This window comes from Gadus morhua, chromosome 15 (assembly GCF_902167405.1).
Source record: "Gadus morhua chromosome 15, gadMor3.0, whole genome shotgun sequence".
Taxonomy (NCBI): Eukaryota; Metazoa; Chordata; class Actinopteri; order Gadiformes; family Gadidae; genus Gadus; species Gadus morhua.
This window is the reverse complement of record NC_044062.1, coordinates 22,331,152-22,340,578: the sequence shown is the minus strand read 5'-3', so window position 1 is coordinate 22,340,578 and position 9,427 is coordinate 22,331,152. Positions and strand designations below refer to the sequence as shown.

The following is a 9,427-nucleotide window of genomic DNA, read 5'->3' as shown; positions in this document are numbered from 1 at the left end:
CGTGCGATTAAGATGTCCCTTACATGCCAAAAAAACGTACTCTTACTTTTAACTTTTTTTCTTTATATTATTTTAAGAATTCAACAATTTCCATAGAAAACAGAAAGCTAAAAACGAATTGTAAACCTCCTCTTTAGTTTTTTTTCTTCTACTATCTGTAGAGTAAAGAAGACAGAGGCACTGCACTAAATACTTATTTTATTGAAAAAGTAACAATAAAAAAATTAAAACCAACAGAATGATGCACTATATCGCTGAAGGGCCATCACCATTGGATGAACACTGCACCACTTTCATTAGGGGGAATGAGTCCTGTGTTTCACAATCCCAATCCTTCCTTACTTACATTTACAATGGAATCCCAAGGGCTAGGAGGGTTATCACATCTTGCAAGCGCATACAGACATGCATACACACACGCAGACACAGACACACACACAGACACGCACAAATACTCACACATACAATGAGTAATAAAATGGGTCTTGTCACAAGCATACCTTGTCCCATAGTAAATCTGACACAATATGAAACCCAGTTATTTACCCGAATGTAAACAGTATTACTTTTGTCATTTTTTGCAGTGTACCAGTACCACCCATCAGCAATGAAACGGGAAATATATACTTCTGTGTAAAAATTGACATAGCAAACAGAACTAGATTGGAAAATAATAATTGCATTCTTCTCAATGATGAATTCACAAATTTATGACAAATTCTGAAAACTGATGAACCATCAGCACATGTTGTCCAACGATGTTACCTTTGATTAATCATAGCATTCTGTCAATTATATATTCAGAGAGCCTGGGATAAAAGGCCTCACTTATATTTGGCTGCCGTGTTTTCAAAACATGTGAAGATTAAAGGTTTTTCAAAATATGAAGTAAATCCTGATTGGCACATCGAAATGTGATGTTTTCAGCAATAAAAATAAAACAAAATACCTATCTTAACTTCTTACATCTTGATACTCTTATTAAGATAATCTTGAAGTGTGTGCACATGGATGGTCCTCATTGCTTTCAGATGTGTTCACAAGGGTGCGGCTGTGTTTAACCTTTTGAAGAACATTTCCCTTCCCTTTCAATATGGAACATGATAATGTATAAGTATGAGTGGGTTACATCGTAGTCCGGAATGCTTTGGAGGTCCTGGCAGGACAAATGTTGCGACAACATGTCTGCCAGAGTTCACACCCAGATGTAAACTCACTTTGCATGGACACTCATTTCCTCAAAGATGCGCTTGTAGGAATCCAGGAGAAGGACAATGAGACACTCTTATCTCTCTGATGCTCTAACCCTGCCACCAGTTATGCATACGCTCAAAAAACATGCACGTACATATGCATGTCTGTGCACACACACGCACACACAAACAGACACACACTATTTCTGCTTAGTGCTTCTGTCCTTAAGTTAACTGGCGGGATGAGAGAAGCGTTACTGAGACGATGGTGACTAGTCTGGTGATAAAAACATAGTGTAGCGTCCCAGACTATCCAGCATGCTCTAAGGCATAAGGAAGAGGGATGAAATTTGAGTAAGAACAGAAACACCTGCTTTGTTTATTACTAGAATTTTAAAAGAGTAACATTTGAATTCATGCAATACTGATTATTCAGGGGTTATAGAATGAAGAATTGCTCGCAAACGTAGTCATCTTGCCGGGAAACTGAAGGAGAAAAGGGGTCAATGTACGTCTGTAGATGTACCAGATTTATCATCGACGGCAAATAACGCAGAGGGAGAAGGATCGTCCTCAGCCGGAGCTAACCTTCCGAAGGGGGAGGCACCAAGGTACTGGAGGTCAGCGTTGACAACAATAATTGTGTCTGGGTAAGGGGTCCCCACAGCTGAACCCAAGTATCAATGATTGGGTTCGCAGCATCATCATTGACACGATGCCCTGGTTGCAGCGATTGATTTCCCCCTGCGTGGATGATGAGCTAAAATGCTGTGTATGGCAGGTTAGAATTGGCTTGATTCTGATTCTGTAAGTGAAAGGCCGAGCCACTGCATCCTCACCCACGCATATCCTCTCTCTCCCGGGGGGCAGCAACTCCAGTCCTCTCCAGTCAAATCAGCGATGCAGCTTGACCAATGGGAAGTTGTGGAAGTCACTTATGGCTCTATTAATCGTGACTACCCTGGTTTACATTTTCAGGTCAGTTGAGTGGCCAAGAGCCCAAGGTACATGGACACAGATGGACACAGATGCTCTGAGGATTTTGAACATCAGGCAGAGGTCATCCGAGGACCCAACTGCGCCCACCAATGCAAGCTAACAGAGTCCCACCATTTGAACCCTCTCCCTCACAAGAAGGTGATCATCCCGGCATCGATGGGTTTACCGGTATATGCCACCTGCCATGGTTAGAAGGCAGCATTGGTGTCATATTTGAATAGGCTAGAGAACCTCTCAACATGGCTGGTGCTTTTGCCAAGGCCGTTCTCATACTACTAGTTGCTCAGTGCGAAGGTTAACTCCTTTACCAAGCAGAGGAGGACCCTGGACATCATGCAAAGTCTGGCACTAGCACTTTGTGCATCGCCGTCACACATGACACCCTCGGCTTTGACCTCGTCTGCTGGGCAAGCACACCCCTGTGGAAAGATCCCATCGGAGCTGTGCCAAAGTTGGTACGTGGAAGCATGCGCTTTAACAGCTTTCCCGATCCTCCCTGCATGCAAGGTTGAATTAGTTTACCATAGCCAAATCGTGTGGGAATTTAGGAAGAGTTGGGCTTAGGAAAGAAACATGATGAATCAAAAGAATCAAATGAAACTTTTAACAGTTATCTCTTGCCACAATCGATGAATACCTGTGTAGAGCAGTGCAACTCATTTCAATAGTTTGAAGTACATGACAGTCAAAATGATTCGAAAATTATTTATTGGCGTGCAACCTGTCAGATTAAACCAAGCGAGTGGTAACCTCAAAATTGGATTTTACTGAAAAAAATGTGAAATTCACTTTCTGGTTTTAGAGGGAAAAACTTATTCTGAGCTCCTTTAGAATAAAGACCATTCAACGAGACCAATGAAGGTCCTTGAATAGGTCATTGTGCGGAAATCCTGATGGTTTCAATGGTCATGGAACTTGTTGTCCTTGTAATGAAGCAAAGTTTCTCCAATGTAATGATATAAATTAACAAAGGGGGATTACGGACATCTTTTAAGCAGTCAGTTGAAGAGATAGTGGCAATAAACGAAAAGAGGAAGTCCTTTGGAATGTTTTTTCGTAAAAAATGTGCGTGCTCGATTCCAAAGTATATGGAAACCTCTTTAAATCACACCACACTCAGGATAGTGAGGCATGCTGGTTTAAATGCAAAAGTTAAAGAACATCAACCCTGAAACTCTGAATAAAAAAAAGTATGCTGTAGTCATCATGTAGTAGTCCAATCAAAGTATTTTTTTTCAACTTCTTTTGGCTACCGAAATCAACATATGTTTTTTTATATACGGTAATTTCTTACATTAAGAAGGGACACAATTTGTTTCGTAGGATTGTAGAATACCAGTTGATACCAAATTGACTTTGTTCTTTTAGTGTTATCTGCAGCATTTATTGTTTTAGATTATCTAAAGTTTTTAAAATGAGATGCACTGATGGACCTTATGTGTTAAGCTGTATCTATTTTGTAGCTCGGCTCTTTAAAAATGTATTTCTGGGAAAGGCTTATTCTGTTCGGAAATATTTCATGCAGTTGACCAGTGAGGTTAATAATGTCTGAAAGGAAATTACTATCTATGCTATCCACATTTTCAAAGAACTATTTGGACAGCAAAGTGAATTTCTGTACTAAAACATCACCACTTGCTCATTTTTAGGTGTTAGCAAGACATTTCTGGGAAAAATCTGCTTTTGCCTTCTGGTTCCATTAAGTGATGGTTGAGGTTGTTGACACAAAACACTTTTTGAAACTCAAACAGAAACTCAGAAAGTGCCAATGCTTAGGACACAACATAGACATTTATTTATTGTTTAATGTAACCCTGGAATCTCCCAATCCTTGTGTTTTGCCCTCCCACCAGCCCCTGAAAGCAGCATTGATACCAACAATAAAAAAAACAAAACAAATTAAACTATGGCAGATACAACTCCTCGTTTCCAAATAGCCCTCTGTCTCTCCATTAGTCCCTCCTTCCTGCCATTCATGAATAAACATACCCCTTGGGTACAAGCACACTCGACAGCAGTTTATGGGGCATGTGCATTTGTGTGTGAACTTGTAAAATAAACTACAATTGATTGGCAATCAGCATTCCCAAATCAAAGTCTCTGTGGAAGTCCATTGCTTTTGTGTGTTTTTTTCTCTTCCATCTTTTCTTTATAGTTTTTCATTTCCATCACTGCTTCTTTCATCCAGGGAACTTTTATTTTGTACAGCAAATCCAAGGTGATGCCTGTTGCCACAGGAGATTGCAAATTCATTCGCAACACAAAGTTTGAAAGGCATGAAGGGCCATTTGTCTTTGGGGGGCACCTGCATCGACGGCCATTTTGTCCTGTGGCTCACAGAAGTTTGATTCGAAGTGTTGTCAGGAAGGGCAATTTAATGGGGATACATTAAGATTGAAGGTCATAACCACGTCAGAAAATGTGAAGTGGTTATTACCAATAAGAAGGCAAGAAATGAAACAAAATTAAATCATTCTTCTGTTCTTCAACTCTGTACTTGGTCACTTTTTGAATTCCATATATTGATATCCATATATATTTATATATATATATTTATATATTCTTTTTACAATTAAAAACACCATGGAGTTGACAGACTATTTGGTTTGTTTTCGTCTAAGCAGAAGTGTCTCTCATTTTTAAATAAATGCATGTAAATATGTTTTTTCTTTTTCCATATTGTAATTCGGCGAGGGGGCAGCCTCCCCAGTGTTTCTATGTATACATACAGAATGCATAACATCAGCACAATACCAGATTCACCATCAATCAAATGTTTCACAGTTCAATATTGTCCATTCTGTCCCATTGATGCAAAAATGTCTGCCATTTTGAGACAAAAACACCAGTCTGTCAAATACTGTCAAACAAAAAAGGGAATAGCCTAAATCCTGTCCTTTCATTGGCCAGTGTACCCCAAGTCTCTGTGTGATAGATTGTGGCTAAGTAACTGGGTCTCTGTTGGTCCGTTACAACTCAATGCACCGGATCCACCCCCATAAGGGCTCAAGAAGCAAACAGTTTCCTTGGCCTCCACAAACACAACCAATGACCCGTTGCAACTGTTGCTTAGGCTTTCTTCCTCCTTCTTATGCGCCAGAGCCAATGCGCGGAGCTGCTGCTGGGCCTCCTCCAACACCAGGGTGACCTCGTCCTGCTTCTGGCCAACGGCAGCGGAGCAGGGGGAATAACGCGAACCATCGCGTGCTTTCACTTCTCCGGGACGAGGCGTGGCGTTGGCGGGAGAGTGGATCAGCACGGCCGATGGGGCGGCGCTAGAGGAGTGCAGGCCGGGGCTGGTTTGCATACAGGACACCTCGTCGTCATGGTGACACTGGACGGACGGGATGATGGGAACGGAGCAGGAGCGAAAGGTGGTGGGAGGTGTAGAGGGGCGGGGGGGCCGGATGTGGCCGGCGAGGGTCCGGTCTTGGGGCAGCCTGGCGGAGCAGGCCGCCTCATGCCCCGGCCAGGACAGCGCTGCCGCCGTCGACAACGTGGTTTCCCTGGAAACGGGAACTTGCATACGTAGAAAGCTGTCCTGCCTCGGGTCATTGCTGGAGTTCTCTGGATGCATCTGGTATCTGCAGAGGAGAGGCAGAGGGAAGGAGGTGGGAGTGAGGGCGGGATGCATGAAGACAGATAGGCCAGAAGGAAGGGAAAGAGGGATATTTGAGGGCAAGCAAGGCTAAACTTGGTTTACAAAACTTCTTTGCGGCAACTTATCCTTGAAGGAAAGGTTACGAAGCCTTTTGTGTGCTAGTCTGAACCGTAGTGTTCGTGGAACGCCTACGCTTGTTCTTCAACAAATTTCACAAAGGCATGCATCGCAGGCACCTCATGATCTTATAGACTGAGAGGCGATGGAGAGTCTCTGAAAGAAAGACTCCTACGTACGCACACACAAACACCAAGGTTATTATCGTTGAAGTTATCTATAAAAAAAACCTAATCTAACTGATTTTTTTTCTGTGTTGATGAAAGAACGTAAAATGAACGGAAATGATTGAGGATATTTCTTCTTTAGTTTTCTTTTTTGTCAATTTGTCTTTTGTGGATGGTTATTCATCTGTGTGAATACTGTGAAAAATAGAGTAAATACATTTTGTTTGAATGATACAATGTTTTGATACAGAGTTTTTATTACACAAACCGTTTCTTCTTTAAATCTTGGCCCTGACAAATGCCCACATTGGAAAAAGTATTACAACTAACACTGAAACTAATAAAACAAAGAAAAATTAAGCATTACAAAAACTAACAAGTAAACCTGACTAACTTAAATGTATACATATTTTTTATACAAAATGAACCTAACTATAATAACCTTGACACACGCAGGCTGATGAAGAGAGAGCTATGACAGGGTATCTAAAAGTTTTTCCAGGCCCCTCCTAATTTCAGCACTAATTAAGTTGGATTGTAAAATAAATATGTGTGTTCAACCTCCTCAAAGGGTCGGCAAGGTCAATTTCACGTTTTATAATCAAGGCAATTGAATTCTTTCTCAGGGAACTAAAACTAGTTTGACTGCATCGATAAAGACTCATTTCAGTTTGATTCATTCCTGATCTGAGACTTGTTGGTGCAACACAACCTGAGCACTGTGTTTGGAGCCAGTGAGCTCAGAGATACATCTAATATTGATCTTTCCTTCTTTCTATTCTTCCTTCGTTCTCTTTTTCTCTCCCTCTAGAGCATAATCAGGGCGTCAATCAGGGAGCGTTCTGCGGCATTCTGCCTCATTATCGTTGTGTAATAATTCATGGCCTTCGACAAGCGCTAGCTGCTCAACGCATCAATAGTAAAACATGAGTCCTTCTCTCTCTCCAACTCTCCCTCTGTCTCTCGCTCTCCCCACTGCCGCTCCTTCTCTCCCCCTCTCCCTCCCCCTCTCCCTCTGTCGCTCTCTCTCTCCCCCTTTGTCTCTCACTCTCCCTCTGTCAATCCCTCTCTCCCCCTCTCCCTCTCTCTCTCTCCCACTGTCGCTCCCACTCCTCCACTCTCCCTCTCTCTCTCCCACGGTCGTCCTCTCTCTCTCCCACTCTCTCTATCCCACTGTCGCTCCCAATCTCCCTCTCTCTCTCTCTCTCTCTCCCACTGTCGCTCTCTCTCTCCCACTCTCCCTCTCTCTCTCTCTCTCTCTCCCACTGTCGCTCTCTCTCTCCCACTCTCCCTCTGTCTCTCTCTCTCTCCCACTGTCGTTCTCTCTCACCCGCAGTCCCTCTGTCTCTCGCTCTCCCTCTGTTGCTCCCTCTCTCCCCCCTCTCCCTCTCTCTCTCTCTCTCTCTCCCACTGTCGTGGTCTCTCTCCCACTCTCTCTCTCTCTCTCTCTCTCTCCCACTGTCGCTCCCTCTCTCCCACTTTCCCTCTCTCTCTCTCTCCCACTCTCTCTCTGTCTCTCTCTCTTCCACTGTCGTTCTCTCTCTCCCGCAGTGCCTCCGTCTCTCTTGCCCCCTCTCTGCGTAATAGCGTAATCACACATGTATGCCTCTATCAAGGCATGTAAAGACAGTTGTGGGTGTGGAAGCTTTTGATCAGCTTCAGAGGACACTACAGCCCGGGTTTATCGCCGTAGTGTCTTCATCCGGAGATAAAAAACGCAACACATCAAACCCAGTTTGGGGACGGTGGCTGTTCTATAGAGAGAAAGAGCCAACGGGAGAGGAGGAAGAGAAACATAGAGAGATAGTGGAAGAGAAGAAGCAGAGAGTCTTGCAGATATTGCTGGAGAGGAGAGTGAGAGCGTGCAGCATGCAAAGCGTGTCGGCAATTCCCAAGATGACATTAACAGCCAAATCCCTCTTTTGATTTGTTCAAACACAATTAAATGAGAAAAAAGATGACTGTGTGGGTTGAAATGACGGAGAGGACAGGGAGTGGCCGTCGTCACACAAACACTGATAAATCATATACCCCCTTAAAGAGAAAAGCTTTTTGCATTGATTTATTCGATGGATTGGTTTATCTACCTATGAATTTATGTATTTATTTAAACATTTATATATACACATACGTTCAAACATTTTATCTTACATTCATGCACAAACAGACAAGCACATACAAACACACACACATTCTTCATGCCTGCTATTGTGATTATTCTTTATTAGAAAACAGGTTGGATTGATCTTTATTAGAAGGTTTTTGGAAAACAAATCATTAGGCATCCCTGTTGGATAACCGCTGTTGGATAACCACAGGTTCAGCAACAGCTTTATATTGTTCTGTATTTAAATCCTTCCACTCCCCAATCCTGCCTTCTGACTGTGGCAAGTGTTGCTCTCTCTTTTGCTGCCTCTCGCTCTCTCTCATGACCTCTCAATCTCTCTCTCTCTCTCTCTCTCTCTCTCTCTCTCTCTCTCTCTCTCTCTCTCTCTCTCTCTCTCTCTCTCTCTCTCTCTCTCTCTCTCTCTCTCTCTCTCTCTCTCTCTCTCTCTCTCTCTCTCTCTCTCTCTCTCTCTCTTCAGCAGGGGCCCCAGCCTGACATGATGATGTCTATTTGACTGGATTACAGACCGGGTCTGTGGACCGGTGGGGTCCACCGGCGCGCTGTCTTACTTCAATCTAACAGCAGCGTAGCCGTCCCAAGCTACTTTACTTTGAACTGATGCCACTGCAGTGCAGATCAACACATAACACAACCTTGTTTTTATCTCGCCTCAGCAGATTGTAAAATGGAGACAGAGAGATAGATAGATAGAGCGAAGGCAGAAAGGTTGAAAAACAACTGAAATGTGCAGGCGGCGTATATTTTTTATCCCACTGACAGACGTGGTTCCTTTCACATTTCCAATGCTTACTGTCCTTCGCCGAGCGGCATTTTCCTCTCATTGAAATGGCTCAATAAGTAGAAAGGAACCCAGCAGTCGTTAACAGCAATATAAAATCGCTTATAGTACCCTGATATTTAAATTCAAGGTTTTCTGAAAGTCCTTTATATTCTCACCCCTTCTGCACATCAATTTCTCTCTCAGATGTCTCTACTTCCTGAAGGTGTTGGTAGGAGGGACCCGAATATTTGGATCCTCCAATTGGATTCAGTCTCTTGGGTATGGGCGATGTCTTGCGAGGAGCTGACCAATGAGCGGCGCGGGATCTCTGGTCTGGGCTGTGGGACACGGAGCGATCAATGAGAACAGTCAAAGAAGGGAATAATTAGGTTTATGTATGAATACATTCAGGTCCTAGCTGCTTAAGTCAACTTCATTCTAATAATGACAATGACTCGGTGC

General features: G+C 43.1%; 1 protein-coding gene across 1 annotated transcript in view; it reads right to left on the bottom strand.

Moving 5' to 3' along the window:
* Nucleotides 1-3,964: 3,964 nt before the first annotated feature.
* The window catches only part of nrg3a (neuregulin 3a), a 288,224-nt gene continuing 282,761 nt past the window's right edge, over nucleotides 3,965-9,427 (bottom strand). Inside the window, exons 8-9 of the mRNA XM_030379043.1 lie at nucleotides 9,142-9,303; nucleotides 3,965-5,776 (exon numbers count right to left, since the gene is read on the bottom strand). Of these exons, the coding sequence (XP_030234903.1) occupies nucleotides 5,092-5,776; nucleotides 9,142-9,303 (847 nt within the window). The 3' untranslated portion in view covers nucleotides 3,965-5,091. The remainder of the gene's footprint in view (nucleotides 5,777-9,141; nucleotides 9,304-9,427) is intronic.